We start from the raw sequence: 24,474 nt of genomic DNA, 5'->3' as shown, positions 1-24,474 counted from the left end.
ACCCAGTTCAGCTTTGCAAAAAGAAAGCCATGCATTGCATACAGGTACAGTCATGTGATTTCAGCATTACAGCTTCCAGACTTGACAGTATCATTCATTGTTAAGTGCTAATTTGGTTTCCATTTTTATTATTTACATTATTCATTTAACTATAAGCTCTGTGAAGCGCAGTATACAATACAACGTGCCTGACATGTCTTTACCTCACACAAAACAAAAGTCAGGTTCCACCGAGATTTGAACTCGGATCGCTGGATTCAGAGTCCAGAGTGCTAACCATTACACCATGGAACCACGTTGTGCCATGGCGGGCACAGTTGACTATTCCAATATTATTGAATTTATATTTAAAGTAGAATTACATAAAATTGTTTTCCATACATCTAAGGCTTGTATTAATCACACTGTATCACAAACAAAAACGTATAAAATCATACACGTTAATAAAACCATTTTGTAATGTACGTTAATCTGGTTCTCCAGTCCAGATGATGGCGATAATGCGCCGTTCACGAAAAGCAAACCACACCAACATTGGCTTTTCTAACAGTAAAGCAGGTGAGAAATGTTTTGTTGTGGAGTTTTCCTTTTAACTTAACGTTACACGCAATAATGTTCATATTGTTGCTTTGAATTTGGTCAGTGTTTACCATTTATAATAAGCTCTTAGATGTTTCTAAAAGCTATGTTAATATGCATGCACCTTTAAACGAATGCTAGTAACCGTACAGTAATGTGGTTTAAAGCTATCTGGTAAAAAGAAATCTCTAAATGTTTTAATTCGTCTTGAATGTAATTCGCAGTCAACATTTGGAGCCAACATTTGGAGCAGAATACAATTCCCCCAGACGTTGAGGAGCTTTATGTGATCTCCCACCCCTATTAAACATTACAAATGCCTAGCAAATGTGTTGCTTATGGCTGCGGGAAATTAAGCGGGCAGAATGTCTCAATGTTCAGATTTCCCAAAGACCCCGAGGAGTTCCGCAAATGGGAGAAGCAGGTCCAGAAGACCCGAAAGAGCTGGGTCGCCAAGACGTACTCCCATCTATGCTCTGAGCACTTCAGCAAGGACTGCTTTGATCCGAAATCTTACGCCAGTACAAAGACAATAGGATTCAAAGGGCTGAAACTGAAGGATGGAGCTGTCCCGACTGTTTTCATTCGACCACCGTGCAGTAACTGCGGAGGTAGAGGTGCCTCCTGTGCCTTTTGTACCAAGAGAAAACGCGGAGCGACCACTGGACCTCAACAACTCACAGCATCAGTGAGTGCTATTTGTGTGTGTATATCATCATTTTATCAGATAATTGTATTGTTTGGATCAGGGCTCTCAAGTTTTGGAAAAAGTTTGGAGTGAGATTTTATCTGTTAGGGGAGGAGCCACTCAAATATTTGCAGCAGCGGCCCCTCGGCCCCACGCAATTCTCTCCAGTTTTCAACTATCTATTGTTCATAATTAACCTGCACAAAATAAAAAAATATAACAACTGATAGATTTGATAAGTCAAATTCATGTATCAAAAGTAAAAAAAGAAATTTGGCCCCAAACGAGCAAACTAAACAGCAGTGCTCAATGCACATACTGTAAACATACAGGAGGATTGCAGAACTTGCTCATAGCATGTATGTCAATCTGTGTGTGTGTTTGTGAAAGAGAGAGGGTACATATTTCAGCTTACTAATGTCATTTTGTATTTCAAGTGTTTATTACACACTTTGATGCCTTGATGACAGTGGTAGGGGCTTGAACTTAGCTAGAGTAATTAGTTACATGTAACTGAATTATGTAATTTAATTATAAATGACATTTAACTAATCTGTTACAGTTACTGAGAAATAACAGATATAGTTAAATTACAGTTACTTTTAAAAATGTTTACAATTACAAAGTGGGTTACATGTAAATATTTTGATTGATTTATTTCCCAAATCGCATTGACAGCTTTAAAATAAGAGACACCAATGTTTCAGGAGTTAAACAGAGGTGCTAAAGATTTTGTGGTGGCTGTGCTTTAAAATTAAATTATTATAATCTTAATTCAAGTGATGAAGGATTTTGTAAAATTGACAGTAATTAGTGTTGAGTGCTACTGTAAGGTAAACCTGCCTGCTTAAAAAGTTTTTAAAAGGATTAACAGTTGAAAACATTCCTTAGAAATTTAGTAATCAAATGTAATGTTACACTACCTCTAAAGCAATTGAAATAGTTGCTCTACTTTTAAATTACATTTTAAATAGGGAAATTTAATCTGTAGCCTATTACAGTCTATTTCCAAAATAACCTTCCCAACAATGTTGATGCATTTCGTGTTTTGAAATATATAAAACAATTTATTTTATTTGGATGAATTTGTCTGTCTTTTTTAGCAGATTTACCAATTATCTTGTCTTTTCCTTAATTTCAGGCCCACAATTAGTTAAAGCTGTTGAAGAACTAATAATTTTGCACAAATTTGGCTGTAATCCCCAACATAAATTCTCACTATCTTTGATCACAGGCAAGTGATTTTGTCTAGGAATCGTAAAATGGAAAAAATAAATAAATAAAAATAAATATGAAAAACCCTGCTGCATTTATTTAGTTTCTAGTAAATACAAATGGCAACGTCCGCTCCGAGACCGCAACGCGACCACCTCCTCAACTGTACTAAACGCTTCCACTGCGAGAGAAAGCCGCAGCCCCGCAACGATTCCACCGCTGGCCTTGTCCCGTGTGTGCGCGTCTACGTTGCCTAGTGACGAACGTGATTTTAGCGGGATCACATAATATACCAGAAAACAGCAAATTCTAATTTTTTGGCTGGTAGGTGCCTATGAGCTTGGCAGATTACTTCTCTCTGCAAAGCCTGCACCTCGTCCATTTACACCATATAGCGGGACAAGTTATCCCTTACTTTTCAGCGTGAGAAATACAAGGTGTGGCGTGAGAGCGTGTGAACTGGTTGAAATGCGTGAGTCTCACGGTGAATGCGTGAGACTTGAGAGCCCTGGTTTGGATTAATTAATAAATCACTTTGCTTTTCCTAAAAGGGTGAACAGGAATTGGCATTTATGAATGATGGAGAAGAAGGAATATTTGATGGAGAAGACCACAACCAGCAGAACTCCAGTGATGATGGTGTTAATGATTCTGTGACACTTTCTTCTTGGGCAGAAAGTGATGGAATGGGTAAATTCATAAACACTTACATTAGTGAACAAACATGGATGTTAAATATTTTGGGGGAAAAAATCATAAATCATGCAAATTGCATGTTATTTTTCATTTAGTCCTGACCTGAATAAGATATTTCACATAAAAGAAGTTTACATATAGTTCCCAAGAGAAAATAACAAATAATGTTATAATAGTTATAATAATGACCCTGTTCAGAAGTTAACATACACTTAATTCTTAATACTGTGTTGTTGCCTGAATGATCCACAGCTGTGTTTTTTTGTTCAGTGGAAGTTGTTCATGAGTCACTTGTTTAACAGTTACACAACTGCCTGCTGTTCTTCAGAGAAATCTTTCAGGTTCCACAAATTCTTTGGTTTTTCAGCATTTTTGTGTATTTGAACATTTTCCAACAGTGATTGTATGATTCTGAGATCCATCTGAGGACACTGAGGGACTCAAATTCAACTATTACAGAAAGTTCAAACTCCCACTGATGCTTCAGAAGGAAACCCAATGCATTAAGAGCCAGCGATGTAAACTTTTGAACAGAATGAAGATGTGTATATTTTTCTTATTTTGCCTAAATATCATATTTTCGTTTTCATTTAGTACTGGCCTTTCAGAAGTTACAGAAGATACTTTCCTTCTGGATCATCATTAAGCGTTTGAACCTTCTGTAATAGTTGCATATGAGTCCATTAGTTGTCCTCAGTGTGAAAAGATGAATCTTAAAATCATACAGTCATTGTTTAAAGGGGTTCAAATACACAAAAATGCTGAAAAAACAGAATGTGTGGGACTTGAAGGATTTTTCTGTAGAACAGCAGGCAGTTTAACTGTTCAACAATTATTTCAACAATTATTTTCTCTTGTGAACTATATGTAAACGTCTTTTATGTGAAACGTCTTATTCAGGTCAGTACTAAATAAAAAATAACATGCAGCACATAACCCCTTTTATTTTTGTGAAATAATTGATAATTTGCAGATTCTGCAAGGTGTATGTAAACGTTAGTCCTCAACTGTAAATGCAAACCCCACTCAATTTTATGTCTCTGCAGTTACATGTGAAATGTGTGGAGCCACAGGCACCATAGATACCTTCTTCTCCAGGTCCAAACGCTTCTGTAGCGTGTCATGCTCACGTTCATACTCATCCAACTCAAAGAAATCCTCAATTCTTGCACGGCTTCAGGTGGGATATTCTGGCATAGTATTTATACACATGTATGCAAACAGTGATTCATTTTTTTCTATCTTTGTACTCAGGGAAGGCCACCGACTAAGAAGTCATCAAACAAACTGTCTCCGAAATCACAGACTGAGGCTCCACGCTCAAAGCCCAATGAGCAGCATCAGGAGAGCAGACCTTTTGGACAAGATGGTGAGAAAAAAAACACAGATTACTTTCACTTTTCACTACAGTAAGCTTTACAAATGTTTAAATGATATATTGATATTGTACTGTTTACTTCCAAGCTACTTTGGCTGGGTTTGACTGGGGTAGTTACCTTGAGAAAAGTGGCCTCCTCGCTGCCCCTGTATCCTGCTTCAGACATGTGAGTGATTTCTATCCACTGTGGTTCTTGCGAAAATCTACTTGTGAAAGATAAATGTGTAAATGTCAATTCATTTCACCATATCACAGGCCCTACTCTGCGCTCAGTGGGACGACGTCTACGTGGGTTTAAAAGTGGAGGTTCTCAACACTCACACAGCCTTGACAAGTAAAGTGTACTGGATTGCTACTGTTGTACAGCTGGCAGGTATGTAAACTCAAGTGTTTCCAGCACCACTGCTGGAAAATACAGCAAATAAATTATTCTATATTATATTAATGTTTATAATAAAATATAAATATACAATACTGTGCAAAAGTCTTAGTCCATTAGCATTTTCACCAACAAAACATGGTTTTAAACCAGTTATTTCTATCTTTTGCTGTATTGCACTGGTCTCAACCTCAATTCCTGGAGGGCCACAGCTCTGCACATTTTTGCTCCAACCCTAATCAAACACACCTGATCCAGCTAATCAAGCTCTTCAGGATCACTAAAAACTCCAAGCAGGTGTGAGATGGAGCTGGTTGGAGTTAAACTCTGCAGAGCTGCGGCCCTCCAGGAATTGAGTTTGAGACCTCTGCTGTATTGTGTCAATAGGAAATATCAGTGTGCATTTCCAAACATTCCTTTTGTCATTAATTTTAATAATCCATTGAGATTTCTGTATGCACAAGGATGCTCCGCACTGAGATCTGAAGTCTGTCTGAAATTACATGAAAAAAACTAAATCCACTGTGGCAATGGCACCTGTAATGGCAAAAGAAATGTTTGGAAAATGCAAACTGATATTTCCTACTGACACACTACAGCAAAAGATAGAAATTACTGACTTAAAAATGCTAATGGTCTAAGACTTTTGCACAGTACTTCAAATAATCATTAGAAATAATTTTGCTATCATTCAAAAGTTATTTTGTTCATCAAGCCGGTATTTATTTGCTGTCAAAAATACAATAAAACAGTAATACTGTGAAATATATTCTAATATAATATTAATATAAAATTCTATTTTATTATATTTTAAAGTGTAGTTTACTCCTGTAAAAGCAAAGTTGAATTTTCAGCAGCCATTACACCAGTCTTGATGATTTTCTTGGCTTGAAAACAGGTGTGCTGCTTAATATTTTTTGTGTAACCTATGATATTTTTTGGTCTTTGGTGAATGGAAAGTCTTTATTTGAAATAGAATACGATTATAAATGTCTTTACTGTCACTTTTTCAATCAGTTGAATGTGGCCTTGCTGAATAAAAGAATAAAATTTATACTGACCTCAAACTTTGAACATTAGTGTACACTACCAGCCAAAAGTTTTTGAACGGTAAGATTTTCAGTTAAATTATAGAGAAATTATAGGAATTAATATTTTTTTATTTAGCATTAATGCTTTAAATTGATCAAAAGTGGTGATAAAATGCTGTTCTTCTGAACTGTCTAATCATCAAAGAAATTCGACTCAACTCTTTTCAACAATGTAATAATAATAAATGTTTTTTTGAGGAGCAAATCAAAATATTCAAATAATTTCTGAAGGATCATGTGACTGGAGTAATGATGCTCAAAGTTAGCTTTGAAATCACAAGAACAAATTTTTTTAATATATTCAGATAGAAAGTAGTTATTTTAAATAGTAAAAATATTTCACAATTTTACTGTTTTTGCTGTACTTTTTGGGATCAAATAAATGCAGACTTGGTGAGCAGAAGAGACTACTTAAAAAAAAACATTAAAAATATTTGACTGGTAGTGTATATTACTTTTATATTTTATCAGATTATTCTGAATATTTATTCCGATTATTTCCTAAATTTTGAGTTTGCACTCTGTTTAGAATGAGTTATAGACTTGTAACAACAAATTAATATACAAAGACAATAAGGAACCAATATGAATTAAACACTCAAACTATCAAACTAGCTTGTCTGCATACAAAAACAAAAATATAGTGTAGTCTGGTTCATTCACAGTGGTTGTGTTTATATGACAACATGTTTTTACAGTTAAACAATCACAGAGTAGTAAAACAGTAATTAATAAAACATTATGAATGGAAAACATTGTACAGTTTAGTATGCAGTTATATTTAATTATGGGTACTATTGTGTGATAAATATATTCATTGTGTACTCTCAGGCTACAAGGCTCTTCTGCGCTATGAGGGTTTTGAGGATGATGACAGCCATGATCTGTGGTGTAACTTAGGCACGGCTGATGTTCATCCTATTGGCTGGTGTGCAGTAAACAGCAAGCTCTTGGTCCCCCCTCAAGGTGAATGTTCACACCATAGGTTATTGGGTATAAATTCTATAAAAATGTTAAATCTTGACCTTTTTTTCCCTTAAGAGGTCCACCAGCATATTAAAGACTGGAAATCCTACCTGATGAAGAGACTGGTTGGAGCACACACTCTTCCTGTTGACTTTCATGTCAAGGTGACAGCACTGGCAAATTTTCAATTGATGCCATCTGTTTTTCTTTTATTTCTGCATAACTGTCTTTCCATCTGTCTTTGTTTCAGATGGCAGACAGTTTGAGGTGTCCATTCAGGCAGGGGGTTCGGGTGGAGGTGGTCGATCGCTCGCAGGTGAGCCGTACTCGTTTGGCAGTGGTGGATACTGTCATAGGAGGCCGACTCAGACTGCTGTATGAGGACGGGGGACTGGGACCCTCGGGTGAGGTGCTCTCAGATTTCTGGTGTCACATGCACAGTCCTCTATTACACCCTGTAGGCTGGTCTGTAAGAGTGGGCCACTCAATCAAAGTAACAGGTGAGAATTTTCTTGTTATCTTTAGTAATTGTTCAATAAAGATATCAGGTTATTATAGGTTATATAAAAATAAAAATTTGTTCCCATGTCTCACTTGTTGTCTTGCTTTAGTTAAATGGTAGCCAGTAGTGGGGACAGTTTAACTAAAATGAGGGAGTGATTTAATAAAATACTGACTATGATCAATTCATGACGATGATATTTTTAATTTTATAGTTTAATCTTTTTTTTATGTGGAAGGCCTATTGAAGCCTGTTTCCACCATTGAATAAAACATTTTTAAAAAAGGTTATTGTGAATTATCTGGCAGTCTTTTTCTCAGAATAGTGAGATAAACACTCGCAATTGAGAATTATAAAGTCTTGCAATTCTAAGAAATAAACTTGCAATTCTGAGAAATAAAGTTTGTATCTCACAACTGTGACTTTCTCAAAATTTAGTGTATATCTCAAATAACACACAATTGTTAGTTAGTCAGAATTGCGAGATATAAAGTTGCAATTCTAACTTTTTTCTCACAATTGCATCATATAAACTCGCAATTGCAAGTTATAAAGTAAGAGTTGGGAGACAAACTCGCAATTCTAAGAAACAAACTTGCAGTTCTAAGAAATAACGTTTATATCTCGCAATTGTGACTTTCTCAGAATTGCGAGAAATAAACTCACAATTCTGACGTTTTTTCCCATAATTGTGAGTATAAATTCACAACTGTGAGAAATAAAGTTTAAATTATGAGTTAAAAACTTGCAGTTGTTAGTCATAAAGGCCAATTTTATGGGGAAAAAATTGCAGGTTTATATCTCAATTCTGACATAATAACTTGCAATTGCATGTTATAAAGTCAGAAGTGTGAAATAAAAACTCACAATTCTGAGCAAAAAAGTAACAGTTGTGAGTTTATATCAAATCTGACCCAATTTTTTTTTTTTTTTTTAGAATTGCAAGTTTGTCTCACAATTGACTATATAACTTGCAATTGTGAGTTTATATCATGCAATTCTGAGAAAAAGAAGTCAGATTTGTGAGTATCTCACAATTATAAAAAAAAAAAGTCAGAATTGCGAATTTGTATATTATGAGAAAAGTTGTCAGAAATGTGAGTTTGTACCCTAATTCTGAGAAAAAAAGTCAGAATTGGGTGTTTGTATCTCAATTTTGGGAAAAAAAAAAGTCAGAATTGCGAGTTTGTATCTCACTATTATGAGAAAAAGTGTCAGAATTGTGAGTTTATCTCAATTCTGGAAAAAAAAGTCAGAATTGCGAGTTTGTATCTCAATTCTGGAAAAAAAATTAAGAATTGCAAGTTTGTATCTCACTATTATGAGAAAAAGTGTCAGAATTGCGAGTTTGTATCTCAATTCTGAGTTTGTATCTTACTATTATGGACAAAAGTGTCAGAATTCTGAGTTTGTATCTCAATTTTGGAAAAAAAAAGTCAGAATTGCGAGTTTGTATCTTAATTTTGGAAGAAAAAGTCAGAATTGGGTGTTTGTATCTCAATTTTGGAAAAAAAAAGTCAGAATTGGGTGTTTGTATCTCACTATGAGAAAAAGTGTCAGAATTGCGAGTTTGTATCTCAATTTTGGAAAAAAAAAAGCCAGAATTATGAGTTTGTGTCTTACTATTATGAGAAAAACATTCAGAATTGTGAGTTTGTATCTCACTATTATGAGAAAAAGTGTCAGAAATGTGAGAAAAGTCGCAATAACCTTTTTTTATTATTCAGTGGTGGAAACAGGCTTCCACAGTTTCCAGCTCAGATTAAAACATTTAAGAGGACGAAATATTTTTTTTCCACTTATTGTATTAGTCATTAGGTTTTTGTAAATAAGATCATGCATGATATTTCTCACATAGATACAAGTGTCAACATGAGCAGCCATCCAGCATTTCGCAAAGTCATTCAAAACAGTGTGTCAGATCAGTTCAAGAAGGTTAGTGCATTTACTCTTTCACTTTCTTTTTGTGTTAATGTTAGTTGAAAAATCTTATGTCATGTAATAATATACTATGTATAATTCCTTACTGTATGCAAACAGTTGAGGAGTGTTTACATGGGAGATACATTTTTTGAGGAAGGCATGAAACTTGAAGCAATTGATCCTCTGAACCTTGGAAACATCTGCGTTGCATCAGTCCGTAAGGTACAATACACCCACTGTTTATGATCTTAAGTGAATAATTTCAGTATCTTATTGAAACTATTTGCACTTACCTGGCTTATCTTCTCACTTAGGTGTTGCTGGATGGATACATCATGGTAGGCATTGACGGTGTTGAGATCGGTGATGGTTCTGACTGGTTTTGTTATCATGCCAGCTCACATGCCATTTTACCTGTTGGATACTGTGAAAACAACAACATACATCTTACTCTACCTCCTGGTAATGTCTTCAACTTTAAAAATCAATAGTTTCTTTGCAGTTTCATACAGTTTGTTGAAATTACTTTCTTTTCTTATCAGGTTATGATCACGCCACATTCACATGGACAAAATATTTAGAAGAAACAGGAACTGTAGCTGCTCCACGAAGACTTTTCAACACTGTAAACTTTATTTTGACAGCTGAGCCATATACAATGTTAATGCATCTGTAGGTTTGTGTTTTAAGCTCATCTCATACATCTTTTCTAGGACGATGTAGGCCATGGCTTTACCTCAGGTATGAAGCTAGAGGCAGTGGATCTCATGGAGCCCCGGTTGGTGTGTGTGGCCACTGTTAGGCGCTGCGTAGGCCGGCTTCTCCTTCTTCACTTTGATGGCTGGGAGCCTGAGTTTGATCAGTGGGTAGACTGTCAGTCCCCTGAAATTTATCCTGTGGGCTGGTGTGAAATCACTGGCTACCAGCTGCAGCCACCAATCGGGCCAGGTAAATAATTGTAATTTTCATAGTACGCATACATGCAGTCCAAAATTTGGTTGTTACATGTTATTTTGCTCTCTGTAGAACCACCTCAGGGTCAGGAACACAAGCACACAAGCAAAAAGGCAAAACCTTTTATGGGGAAAAGGAGTAAGTTTCACTTTTTTTTACTGTTGTGTTGTCATTATCTTCTTTTCATTCTTACGATTCTGTATTTTTCACTTCAGGGCGAAGATTTGTAAAGAAAAATATGAGTAAATGCACATCTAAAACCCAGCCCGCACAGCCCACTGAGAATCCAGAGATGAATCAATCACAAGAGGCATCAAACTCTTCTGTCACACCCTTTAACTTACAAATAAAGACTGAACCTGAGGAAGAAAGTATGTAGCAATCTCTTCTACATATATATTGAAAAATATACATATTTTTAATTCTGACATGGTTTGACTGTCTCTACAGTTATTGCGGTAAAAGTGAAGGTGGAGGAAATGGAAACGCCCTTATTATCCAGTGCGCAAACCAAAGAAAGTGACAACCCTGAACCTTTCAGAACCTTCAAACAGGAGGACTCCGTTTAACCCACCACCTGTTGCAACTAAAATTTTTAATCACTACTCTGCTCAAATAAAAAACAAAAATTGTAGCCAAAAGTGTAAAATGGATTGTCTATTTTGTGTATTTTAACACTAAAAACTGGTCGTCTGTTTATTAACCTTTTGTTGTTGTTGTTATGAAATAGCATATAGGAACAGTTAAGCGATTATATTATTACTTTATTTTTATACAGTTCTTTTTTTCACATTACTGAAATCTTGCAGTCTTCTATTAAAATTATTTCATTTGTGTTAAGGCACTTTATGACTTAATTCATTTTTAACAGCATCGTGATTCTCTGTGATTATAAGGTATATTACTAGAAGTTTTTGTGTATTCTACATATAGTGCCTTGCGAAAGTATTCATACCCCTTAATTTTTTTTCACATTTTTTTCTTTAAATTACTTTTTTACACATCAGTCTACACTCCATATACCATAATGGCAAAGCAACAAAAATAGTTTTTTTTTTTGTTTGTTTGTTTTTTTACATCTTTGCAAAATTAATAAAAAAAAAAAAAACTTAAATGATTCACCTGCAAAACTATTCATACCCATATCTGGGACAGTTGAAATTTAGCCCTGGATCTTGCCATATCACTTGTAGATGTTACTACACTTAGAGTGAAGTTAACCTGTGGCAAATTCAATTGAATGGGTATGATTTGGAAAGTCACACGTCTTAATAAAAGGCATATCAGAGCAAAATCCAAGCGCTGACGTAAAAAAAAACTGCCTGTAGAGCTCATAAACAGGACTGCATCAAGGCACAGATCTGAGGAAGAGTTCAGAAAAATTCTGCTGGCTCACAGAAGCATGTAGCCTCCATTATCCTTAATGGAAGATGTTTGAAACAACCACGACTCTTCCTAGAGCTGGCCAAACTGAGCAATTCATGGAGAAGGACCTTGGTTAGACTGGTGACCAAGAACCTGATGGTCACTCTAGTTGAACTCCAAGATCATATGTGGAGAACCTACAGAAAGACAAACATAACTGCAACACTCCACTGATCTGGGCTTTATGGCAATGTGACCAAACCTAATCCTCTCCTCAGTGAAGACACAATTCGAAAACTCTGATCAAACTCAGGCTCCCAGCCATCAAAGTGAAGAAGGAGAAGCCAGCCTACGCAGCGCCTAACAGTGGCCACACACACCAACCAACCGTGGCTCCATGAGATCCACTGCCTCTAGCTTTATACCTGAGGTAAAGCCATGGCCTACATCATCCTGGAAATGATGTCACGAAATCACACTTGCGCCTAAAGAACCATCAGAGTGTAAGAAACGAGATTCTCTGGTCTGATGAAGCTCAATTCCAAGCATCATGTTTGAAGGAAACCAGGCACTGCTCATCAACTGCATAGTACCATCCCAAAAGTAAAGTGTGCTGGTAGCAGCCTCATGCTGTGGGGCTCTTTTTCAATGGCAGGGACTGAGGGACATGTCAGAGTCAGTGTTGGGCACATACCTTTAAAAAAGTAATTAGTTATAGTTACTAGTTACTTCTCACAAATAGTAACTGAGTTAGTAACTGAGTTACATCATTATAAAAGTAACTAATTACCAGTCAAAGTAATTATTGCGTTACTTAAAAAATCTAATTAGTATAACTGTAAAATAAATATAAAACATTGTACACTAATCTACACTAGTTTAATGTTGTTGTGGGACAACGTGAAAGACAACTATCAGATTCAACATATTATTATAAATATTATCATTACTATAGTGGAACAATAAAGCACAAATAAAGATGGTTTAGAACTTTAAATATTGTTATCACCTGCGTTCTAAGCCACTAATTTTGTGGAGGCATGTGACGATGTGAGGTGCTTCATTTTAGAATTACTTGTCACAGACGCAGAGAGACTCTTTTTTTCCTGCATAAGTTGCACGTTACATAAATATTTTTGCCTTTCACCTCAGCGAGGGAAAAGTATGCTTATACTTCCAGTTTTCAAAAGCTACCTTTGAACTTGTTGGACTTGCCATCGTTGTGACTCATGGATGTCGGTGTGTGCGACTAAACGTGCGCGTGCTTGTGTGTGAACACCCGCATTACTCTGCCTCTGATTGGCAAACAATGGAAATTTACTCAATGTAAGCCAATCATCGCGTTCTCAGTTACACCACGTTTACAGCCACACCAATCATCATCACTGGTTATGTGTCCCGCCTCAGCCCCGAACATACACAAACACCTCAGAGAAAGAGAGGTCCTATGGCTGAGAAAGACGCTGCTCGCATGAAAACCGCTTCAGTGTTCTCAGTTATAGTAACGCGCATTTTATTGTCAGTAACGGTAACGGCGTTGTAACGGGAGAAAGAGTAATTCGTTTGATTACTCGTTACTGAAAAAAGTATCGCCGTTAGTAACGCCGTTTATTTATAGCGCCGTTATTCCCATCACTGGTCAGAGTACACGGAAAGCTCAGTGCACCAACATATAGAGATAGCCTTATTAAAAACCCAGTCCAGACTCAGAATGTGCAGAGGGTACACCTTCCAAAAGGACAATTACTGTAAAGCATACAGCAAGAGTGGTTTATAGACAACTCTGTGAATGTCCTTGAGTGGCCCAGCCACAGCCTGGGCTTTAACCCAATCAAACATTTTTGGAGAAACCTGAAAATGTCTGCCAGACCCCATCCAAGTTGACAGAGCGTGAAAGGTGAGGATGTAAGGTGTAGAATGTCAGATAATTGCCAACTTGTGGTTTTTTGTGCAAATCGTGTTGCATCATACCCAAAAAGACAGTCTTTAAGTACTAAGTACTGAGTTAAGGGTATGAATACTTATGCAATGTACTTGTTTCAGTTTTTTTTATTTTTACGAAGTTGTGACAGTTCTGTTTTTGCTTTGTCATAATGATGTATGGAGTGTATGCTTGATGTGGGGAAAAAAGCAATTTAATGCAGTTTAACATAAGATGTTATGTAAAAAAAAATGAAGGGGTATGAATACTTTCGCAAGGCACTGTACAATAACGTATTCTGCATCAGTTACAATGATGTAAATACAGCACAATTACACTGATTTCCTTTTCTTCATGGTACTTTTCTGCACTGTATTGGGTTTTGCACTTTTGCGTGGTTTGCCTTTGGCTTTAACTATTTTGATGACTTTTGGAGGACTGATAAGAGCAGATTCAGTTTTTGTGGCCTTGGTTGGTTTTGGGTGCTGATCAGGAGGAGGCTTTTCCCCTGGGCAGCTCTTAAAAACATGGACGTCCTTGACTCGTTGACCTCTGAGTTCTGGTGGGTGGCCACAGGTGGCTCTGACCTTCAGATTCACCTGGTCGATCCACCTAGTGGCAGAAGGAAAAATACAAGGGTCAAATAAAATACCAGTATCAGCAATGTTATAATGGAGAGTCAGTTCAAGGCATGCTATGATGAAGAATCTGAGTAACACCATAACAAACTTTTTTTCAGCCAGATCAGTAGCAACTGATATTTTTTAAAGAGGTCATCGGATGCAAAATTCACTTTTACATGTTGTTTAAACTGAAATGTGTCTTGGCAGTGTGTGTACACATCCACCCTACAATGATACAAATCCATCCAATGCTTTTTTTTTTTAAATCCCCATAAATCATAAGCACTTTCTCAGAGTGACATAGTCCTGCACAGGCCCCTCCCACGACTGTTGACTGACACAACCGTTTTAGCATAGACAAAGATATAAAGTCACAACTGTGAGTTATAAAGTCACAATTGTGAGATATAAACTCGCGATTCTGAGAAATGAAGTCAGAATTGTGTGATGTTGCGTTATAAAGTCAGTTTGTATCTCAGAATGAGTTTATATCTCGCAATTTACTTTTTTTTCAGAATTACGAGTTTATATCTTGCAAATTTGACTTTATAATTCACAAATGTTTTTTGAGTTTACGAGATGAGTTTACATCACTCAATTCTGACTTCATTTCTCAGAATTACGAGTTTATATCTCGCAATTCTGACTTTATTTCTCGCAATTGTGAATTCATATCACTAAATTCTAAGAAAAAGTCAGAATTGTGAGTTTATATCTCGCAATTATGACATTATAACTCGCAATTGCAAGTTTATTTTTCAACTCTGAGAAAAAAGTAAGATTGTTTCATGCAATTCTGAGAAAATAAGTCAGAATTGTGAGATAAAAAGTCGCAATAACCTTTTTTATTCAGTGATGGATTTTTATATAATCAAAAATACAGTAAAACATAAAATTCTTCAATTAAATTCTTCCTGTAAAGACAAAGCCGAATTCATAATTTAAAAAAAAAAATTAAATACTTTAAAAGGACTCTGTTTATATGAAAAAGAAATCTTTTGGAACATCATAAATATCACCTCTGATCAATTTAATGTGTCCTTATTTAATAAAAATATGAATTACTTTTTTTGTTTTGTAATTTTACAGTAACTCTTCACAGGTCTCAATAGTTTAACTCCAAATAACACCGTGTCTACACCGGACGCGAGCGGCGTGGCGTGGCGTGGCGCGGTGCGACGCAACGCGACAAATGACATTAGAACCTATTATGCTGTCTTCAGAACAGAAATTAAGATATTTTTGATGAAATCCGAGAGCTTTCTGACCTTTGCATAGACAGCAATGAAAGAAAGGTAGCAACGACATCGTTAAAAAAGCTCATATGACATTCAGTGGTTCAACCATAATTTTATGAGAATAATTTTTCTGCACAAATAACGACTTTATTAAACGCTTTCCTCTGCTTGCAAACAAGGCACAGCACAACCAGGTTCTACATCAAAACACCAAACCCGTGTTGCCTGACACGGAAAAGGAGAAATTGTTGAGTGAAGTGTTTTTTTTGTTTTCTTTGTACAAAAATGTATATAAAAAGTATTCTTGTAGCTTCATACTTGAACCATTGATGTCACATGGACTATTTTATCGATGTCCTTATAACCTTTCTAGGCTTTCAACATGGGAGTTGCATTGCAGGGTCAGAAAGCTCTCAGATTTCATCAAAAATATCTTACTTTGTGTTCTGAAGATGAACGAAGGTCATATGGGTTTGGAATGACATAAAGGTGAGCAATTAATAACAGAATTTAAATTCTTGGTTGAACTATCCCTTTAAGAAGAAAAACTTACTTGCGAAGAGGCAACAATGGACAATCACAGAGCAGTGGATTCTCTGCCAAGTTTATGACCTCAAGTCCTGTGAGTGGCCTTAAGTCCGGCAGCTCCTCAAGGTGGTTTCCTTCAAGAAACAGACTCCTCAGACCAGACCCTAGTCCTGCTAGCGAATCTTTAGAGACCTTCAAAAGGTAAGAGATAGAAGAGAGATTTAAAACCAGTTTGATGTTCTTCTTGTAGCATCAGAGAAGGTTTTGTCCTTACCTTTTCTAAACCCATATGATTAAGGTAAAGGTGTTTAAGAGTGCCAGCAACTGACTGAAAAACCCCTGCTCCAATCCAGCGAATAGGGTTATGGGAGAGATTAAGCTCTGCTAGACTTCGGGCTTTCGAAAGGGCCTCACTCGGAACCTCCTTCAGTTTGTTGCTGCCTAGATGAAGAGTATCCAAGTCAGGTGCAGGATCAAAGACCCTGGGTGCAACCGCTGTGATGGCATTGGAAGTCAGATAGAGGCCCCTCAGTTTCTCAGCACCTGTCAGAAGCCCTGCTTCAAGTTTAGTAATGGCATTATTCTCCATGTGCAGAGCCAGCAGACCAGGTAACAGCTTGAATGCTCCTTTAGGAAACTGGGTAAAACGATTCTTCTCCAGATGGAGGTAAGTAAGATGGGGCAACCCCTTGAATGCCTCTGGACTCAATGAAGTGAGGTCATTTTCTGAGAGGTAGAGGTAGACCAGATTCTTCATACCGTTGAAAGCTCCATCTTCTACCTCATGGATCTTGCAGCGCTGCAAGTGAAGGGAAACCACTTCCGCAGTGCCTGGGAAACTGTTTGCGGGAATGTAGTGGAAATGGTTGCCCCGCAAGTCCAACAAGCGCATGTCTGGTGAAAAACCACGAGGGATCTTGGTGAGGCCTTTATTTTCACAAGATGAGTGGTGGTTCTCAGCCTGCAAAATGTATGTGGATCAATGACAATAGTGACAGTGTTATTTTATTCACTGATATACTGTAACAGTTTTTGTTCATAGTTTTAATTAGATTTTTTTTATATATACATATATATTTTATGGTTTTACTGTCATTTATATGTCTAAATAAGTTTTGTTTTCTTTTTAAATGTCTATATACTGTACACTACCAGTCAAAAGTTTTTGAACAGTAAAACTTTTAATGTTTTTTTAAAATAAGTCTCTTCTGCTCACCAAGCCTGCATTTATTTGATCCAAAGTACAGCAAAATAAGTACAATTCTGAAATATTTTTATTATTTAAATATACTAATTTATTTTAAAATGTAAGTTGTTACTGTGATCAAAGCTAGATTTTCAACATCACAACCATAACATTTATTATTATTAATATTCCAAACAGAAAACAGTACATTTTTTCAGGATTCTTTGATTAATAGAAAGATCCAAAGATCAGCATTTATCTGAAATAAAAAGCTTTTGTAACAACATACACTATACCATTCAAAAGCTTGGAGTAAGCATACATTTTTTGGAAAGTAATTATAGAATTGATTACTTTTATTTAGCAAGGATACTTTAAATTGATCAAAAGTGATGATAAAGACATTTATAATGTTACAAAAGATTTCTATTTCTGATGAATGCTGTTCTTTTGAACTTTCTATTCATCAAAGAAACCTGAAAAAATTCTACTCATTTTACTGTTATCCTGTACTTTGGATCAAATAAATGCAGGTTTGGTAAGCAGAAGAAACTTCTTTAAAAACATTAAAAATCTTTTTTTTGTATAGCTTTTATTAAGTTTCAGTTTTTCATTTTAGTTTCAGTTATTTCAGTACGTTGCCTTAATTAAAATAAGAAATAGCTGAATTAAAATTATTTAAGTTTTTTTGCTTAAACAAATTAAAATTTTATCGCACCTATTTAATAGAAGCATGCATACTGTTAATGTTTGTGAAATTTTGGTATACAATTTAAAAAAAAAAATGTCTCAAAAAATAATACCACAACAAGAAACAACACATTTTCATTAGCTTGAGTACCACATCTTAATAATTATTTAAGCAAAAAATCATTATTTTTTCCCAGAAATATCATAAATATTTAGGTTTTAGTGGAGTTGTACCACATGACATTTGATTACACATGATTATTATTAGAAGATTATGCCAAACTACTTGCAGTTGAGTTCAAAGGTTTACATACACCTTGCAGAATCTGCAAAATGTAAATTATTTTACCAAAATAAGAGGGATCATACAAAATGTATGTTATTTTCAATTTAGTACTGACCTGAATAAGATATTTCACATAAAGATGTTTACATATAGTCCACAATAGAAGATATTAGTGGAATTTATAAAAAAAATAGTTGAATTTATCCAAAGTTTACATACACTTGATTCTTAATATGATGATCCACAGCTGTTTTTTTCAGTGATAGTTGTTCATGAGTCCCTTGTTTTTCCTGAACATTTAAACTACCTGCTGTTCTTCAGAAAAATCCTTCAGGTCCCACAAATTCTTTGGTTTTTCAGCATTTTTGTGTATTTGAACCCTTTCCAACAATGACTATTTGATTTTGAGATCCATCGTTTCACAGGACAACTGAGGAACTCATATGCAACTATTACAGACGTTTTAAACGCTCACTGATGATTCAGAAGGAAAAACGATGCATTAAGAGCTGGGGGGGGGGGGGGTATCGAGGTGAATGTAACTTATTTTGTCTTTTGGGAAACATATAAGTGTCCTCTGTAGCTTCTGAAGGGCGGTACTAAATGAAAAAATATATAATGTTTAGGCAGAATAAGAAAAACGTACACATAAAGTTTACACCCCTGGCTCTCAATGCATTGTTTTTCCTTCTGAAGCAACCTTCTGTAATAGTTGCATATGAGTCCCTCAGTTGTCCTCAGTGTGAAAAGATGAACAATTTAAAAAGTCATTATATATGTGAAATGCATTTTTTATTTATCTTTTATGACTTTTCAGTCACTCCATTAAGTACCCCAGTAAGTTTTCACTCACCTCACACTGACAGTTGGCTGGGCATTTGACTTTATCTGGGGGTGGTGTTGTGGGCAGTGTGGGCAGTCTGCTCAGCTCCTCCAGCTCAGCCTTCAGCATGGCCTCCTGGCTCTGACAGCGCAAATCAACGGGCTGTACCGCCTCCAGATTCTCACCGGACAGATGTGCAGGACCTCCACACGTACCACCCAAGCGAACGCGCTCCCGTATCGCCCACTCTCGGAGAGGCCGCATGTAGCAGCTGCAGTAGATGGGGTTGCCTGCCAGATTGAGTCGAGTCAGTTTGGGAGAGCCGGGGGCCATTGGCTGCAGGACGCGCAGCTGGTTATGGCTTAGGTCCAGATGAGCGAGACGAGGAGAAAGCAGGATAGCTGCGTTTGAAAAATCCTGCAGGGAGTTATGATCCAGAAAGAGGTGAGTGAGTTTGGCCATAGATACACACTCCTCTCCGAGGAAGGTCATGGGGTTGTAGCTTAGCTCTAAGCGAGTTACTTCTGGAAGTCTGGAGAGATTGAAAGAAAACATGAGTAAAAATGAGAACATACATTTACTTGATCAAAAATACAGAATACACAGTAATAATGTGAAATATTATTACAGTTTAAAATAATGGTTTTAATATATTTTAAAATAAAATTTATTCCTGTTATGCAAAGCTGAATTTTCATCATTGATCTGTGTCTTCAGTGTCACTTGATCCTTCAGAAAGCCTTCTAATGCTGATTTATTATTTTTATTATCGGTGTTGGAAACAGTTGTTTTTTTAGGATTCTTTGATGAATACAACATTAAAAGAACAGCATTTACTTAAAATAGAAATATTTTCTAACAATATAGGTCTTTGCTATCACTTTTTATCAATTAAACATATCCTTGTTAAATTAAAGTATTAGTTTCTTTAAAAAAAAAAGAAAGAATAATATTAACTGACCACAAACTTTTGAATGGTAGTTCATATTGCTACAAAAGATTTATATTTTAAATAAATGCCATTCTTTTTAACTTTTCATTGATTACAGAATTCTGAAAAAGTGTCACAGGTTCCAACAAAATATTAAGCAGAACAACATTGATAATAAATCAGCATATTAGAATGATTTCTGAAGAATCATGTGATACTGAAGACTGGAGTAATGATGCTGAAAATCCAGCTTTGCATCACAGGAATAAATTCCAATTTTAAATATATTCATATAGAAAACCACTATTTTACACTGAAATAATATTTCACAATATTACAGATTTTTCTGGATTTTTGATCAAATAAATGCAGCCTTGATGAGCATAAGAATCTTCAAATCTTAAAAAAGATTAAAAATTTACAATCTAATTCTAATCTAATTAAATTTTTTTCTCTGAAATTAAAATGACCATTTTTTTTCTTAATTCAGACGTACAATATGTTATTATAAAATATAGTCCCACAGACCTCCACCTGTCAATACATTTTTTAAACTATTTAACATTTTGTAATACTTTACAGTAAGGTTCAATTTCTTAAAATTAGAGTTCATGCATGAAGTACCATGAACTAATATGAACTATTATTAATTAAGGTCAGTGGTTCCCAAATGTTTTGAGTCCACGGCCCCCATTATCCACAACAACATTCAAAGGCCCCAATGACTTTTCAGATATTACACATTATATATTTTATACATATTATATATTAAATATTATATATTTTATACTCACTATTTCTATCCAATGAAATATTTTAGAGATTGCCATAACTAGAAAAAATGTATATTTATCATAAAAATGACCATGGAGTTATAAGATTTTATAAAATTTTTGATTACTTTTTCCAAGTCTAGAAGTCACACTCTTAAAATCACGTTTAAAGTCTTCTTCATATATCCAAGAAAATGTTTTTTAATAATATTGAGTACAATTATTTGCCAGTGGGATAAGAAAAATAATAATAATCGAGTTTTAAGAGTATTTTTCTTTTAAGAGTCATTTCGCTTATCTAATAAATGCATCTTGATTTAAGTTTTTTATATATTTTCACTAGAAAAAAAAATACTAAGTAAGATAAGCCTTTTTCTGCAGATGAACCTAGAATGTTTCTTTAAGCTCACCTCGTCATTGTCTCTGTGGGAAAAAACTGCAATTCGTTGTTATCCAGGCTCAAACGAGTAAGAGTGAAAAGGCCAGCAAATGCCTCTGTTGCCAGATAATTAAGGGAATTGTGACTGAGACGAAGCCATTTGATATTCTGCAAACCCTGAAACACCATGTTCGGTAAGTACACCAATTGGTTGTGTGTGAGGGAGAGCAGGTTGAGAAGGCCAAGTTGTGAAAAAGCTCCAGGCTGGATCTCCTCCACTCTGTTTCGGTCAATAATTAGCTGCTTCAACGATGAAAGCCCATCAAATGACTCCTAGTTCATTAGGACAGAAAATGATGAGATGCATGCAGGGTTACAGCTATAAAGACCAATCCAATGTATCTTGCTCATCTCACCTGGAACAGGATCTCAATCTTATTGTTGGCCAGGTTGAGTAAAACCAGCCGGCCAAGTCTACGGAAAGCTCCTTCCCGCACCCTACGGATGTTACTGTTCTGCAGTGACAGGTGTGTGAGGTAAGGGGTGTGCGTGAACGCCCCTGTAGGAAGCTCCTGCATGTCATTTCCTCTCAGGTCGAGCTTTACTGTTATCTTGGAGATATACAGAGGGAAGCATTAAAAGCAATGCAAATATACAGTGCCCTCCACTAATATTGGCACCCTTGGTGAATATGAGCAAAAGTGGATGTGAAAATAAATCTGCATAATTTATCCTTTTGATCTTTCATTCCAAAAAATTCACAAAATTCTAACGTGTCATTGAAGTAAATCAATAGGGGTGAAATCTCATTATGAAATAAAAAGTTTTTCTCTAGTTCACGTTGGCCACTATTATTGGCACCCAATTATTGTAACATCCTTTTCCCAAGATAACAGTTCTGAGTTTTCTCCAACAATGTCTAATGAGTTTGGAGAACACCAAGGCCATTCCTTCAAACAGAATCTCTCTAGATTCTCCAGAATCTCTTTTTACCCAGCTTCATGTTGGTGCTTCTTCTCTTCAGTTTCTATACAGGGTTCAGGTCAGGGAACTGGGACGGCCATGGTAGAAGCTTCATTCTGGGCTCAATGACACAGATGTTTGTTTTGGATCAATGTCCTGCTGGAAGATGCAACCATGGCCCATTATAAGATTTCTAACAGAGGCAGTTAGGTTTAGATTTTTATCTGCTGGTGTTTGATTGAATCCATTAAGCCATGTATCTAAACAAGATGTCCAGGACCTCCAGCAGAAAAATAGGTCCAAAACATTAAAGACCCAGCAGTATTTTTAACCGTGGACATGGGGTACTTTTTTTTTTTTTTATCCCTGTCTGCACCAAAACCATCTGAAGGGTTAGCTGCCAAAAAGCTAATTTTTAGTTTCATCTGACCATAGAAACCAGTCCTGTTTAAAGTTCCAATCATGTCTGACAAGTGAATATGCTGGAGTTTGTTTTTGGGTGAGATTGGGTGAGATTTTGTCTTGAAACCTTCTGGAACAACATGTGGTGATGTCGGGGCTGTTTGATCATTTTATTTTAGGCTTTCTGACCCCAAGACTCAACAATTCTCTGCAGTTCTCAAACTGTGATCCTTGGAGAGTCTTTGGTCACTCAAACTCTCCTCATTGTCGTGCATTAGGATGATATAGACACACGTCCTCTTCTAGGCAGATTTGTAACATCTTTAGTTGATTCGAACTTCTTAATTATTGCCCTGATGGTGGGGATGGGGATTTTTTTAATGCTCAACAAACTTGTTCTGCACATCAGAACTACATTATTTGGTTTTACTTCTTGTGATGGATGATTAAGGGAATTTTATAATTATAATCCTGTGGAACAGAAAGTCATGACTGGACAATTTTATACTCCTAGCCACCCTGGTGTGCTAAAAAAATTGTAATATTAATGGGACTATACAGTGGTGCTTTAGAGATATTTTACTTAGACAAATTTTTAGGGGTGCCAATAATTGTGGCCAACGTGAACTAGAGAAAAACATTTATTTTATAATGAGATTCCCCCCTATTTACCATCGTTTTACTTCAATGAAAGGTTAGAATTTTGTGAATTTTTCGAATGAAAGATCTAAAGGATAAACGATGCAGATTTATTTTCACAGTCACCTTTGCTCATATTTACTAAGGGTGCCAATATTAGTGGAGGGCACTGTACATCATTTTATTGAAATTAAATTGCACAGATTACCTCATCAATGGTAGGCGGCACCTCAGTGAGATTCTTGTTGACACAAGCAACTGTGAGCTGGATGTTGTCACAGACACAATACTTTGGGCATTTCCCTGACTGTGCAGTATGGAACTTCAGGGCAAGTAATATTATAACCGGCAACGTGGGAAGGCTAAACATCTTGGTCCTTCTGCATAAAACAAAAGGTAACACTAGTAACAACTTAATTTACCTTACTCAGGTTACTTTGTAAGAACAAAATCAGTAAGCTTGATTAAAACCAGTTTGGTTTGCTAATGCTGCATGATTTTGCGGATTTAGTGTTGAGCTTTGCTGGTATGTTTGATCTGGCTGGATTGCAGGCATTCACATAATTTATGGTTGAATGCAACTCCTTCACTGCCTCACAACTGAATGTCAAAACAAGCACCTCAGGACTCAGGAGCAAACTCCAATATGAAATCAGACAAATCAATCAACTTATTTCTCTTATATAGCTTTAGTTCTTTAAGAATATGAATTAAAGGGTATATATGCGTTTTCCCTAGCAGCAACAATGATTTTAAAACCATCTTAAATTACAGTAATTTTGTGATTTTTATTCATCCAAACTAAAATAAAACTGGTGTAAACTACCATTTATCACAATAACACTGGGATATAGAGCAAATGGCAGCTATTTAATAAAGTTAGATCTAACTAAATTAAAGCTGTTTACAATGTTATGAATTTGATTACACTACCAGTCCAAAGTTTTTGAACAGTAAGATTTATGTTTTTTGTCTCTTAAATAACTGTTTTCTATTTGAACATATTTTAAAACATTATTTATTCCTGTCATTTCAAAGTTGATTTTTCAGCATTATTACTCCAGTCTTGAGTAATGATGAGTCTTCAGAAATCATTCTAATATGCTGATTAGCTGTTCAAAAAATAAAATAAATAAATAAATATTATTATTATTATCATCAATATTGTTGAGTACATTTTTTCAGGATTCTTTGATGAATAGAAAGATCCAAAGATCAGCATTTATCTGAAATAAGCTTTTGTAACATTATTCACTATAACATTCAAAAGCTTTTTTTGGGGAAAGAAATTATAGAAATTAATACTTTTATTTAGCAAGGATGTTTTAAATTGATTAAAAGTGATGATAAAGACAT

The 24,474-nt window shown here is 35.7% G+C and overlaps 2 protein-coding genes and 1 non-coding gene across 3 annotated transcripts; 1 reads left to right on the top strand and 2 right to left on the bottom strand.

The window, feature by feature from the left end:
- Nucleotides 1–222: 222 nt before the first annotated feature.
- Nucleotides 223–294, bottom strand: trnaq-cug (transfer RNA glutamine (anticodon CUG)). Its single transcript has one exon. It is a non-coding gene; the product is annotated as a tRNA-Gln (tRNA).
- A 516-nt stretch (nt 295–810) lies between these two features.
- l3mbtl2 (L3MBTL histone methyl-lysine binding protein 2) lies at nt 811–12,402 on the top strand. The gene is made up of 17 exons (XM_073828631.1): nt 811–1,267; nt 3,034–3,172; nt 4,225–4,358; nt 4,433–4,547; nt 4,643–4,722; nt 4,812–4,929; nt 6,858–6,992; nt 7,068–7,156; nt 7,243–7,492; nt 9,353–9,429; nt 9,535–9,639; nt 9,732–9,879; nt 9,960–10,042; nt 10,131–10,365; nt 10,444–10,509; nt 10,587–10,742; nt 10,822–12,402. The coding sequence occupies exons 1-17, from the start codon at nt 896–898 to the stop codon at nt 10,938–10,940; spliced, it is 2,421 nt and encodes an 806-aa protein (XP_073684732.1). The 5' UTR covers nt 811–895; the 3' UTR covers nt 10,941–12,402.
- On the bottom strand, nt 11,115–23,491 carry chadlb (chondroadherin-like b). The gene is made up of 7 exons (XM_073828632.1): nt 23,327–23,491; nt 21,531–21,725; nt 21,146–21,447; nt 19,062–19,563; nt 16,321–17,007; nt 16,072–16,238; nt 11,115–14,269 (listed from the first exon to the last, which is right to left on the bottom strand). The coding sequence occupies exons 1-7, from the start codon at nt 23,486–23,488 to the stop codon at nt 13,990–13,992; spliced, it is 2,295 nt and encodes a 764-aa protein (XP_073684733.1). The 5' UTR covers nt 23,489–23,491; the 3' UTR covers nt 11,115–13,989.
- Between the last annotated feature and the right edge of the window lie 983 nt (nt 23,492–24,474).

Source organism: Garra rufa, chromosome 22, assembly GCF_049309525.1.
Source record: "Garra rufa chromosome 22, GarRuf1.0, whole genome shotgun sequence".
In the NCBI taxonomy this organism is placed as follows: Eukaryota; Metazoa; Chordata; class Actinopteri; order Cypriniformes; family Cyprinidae; genus Garra; species Garra rufa.
Note: the sequence above shows the minus strand (reverse complement) of the source record. Positions and strands in the feature narration are given on the sequence as shown.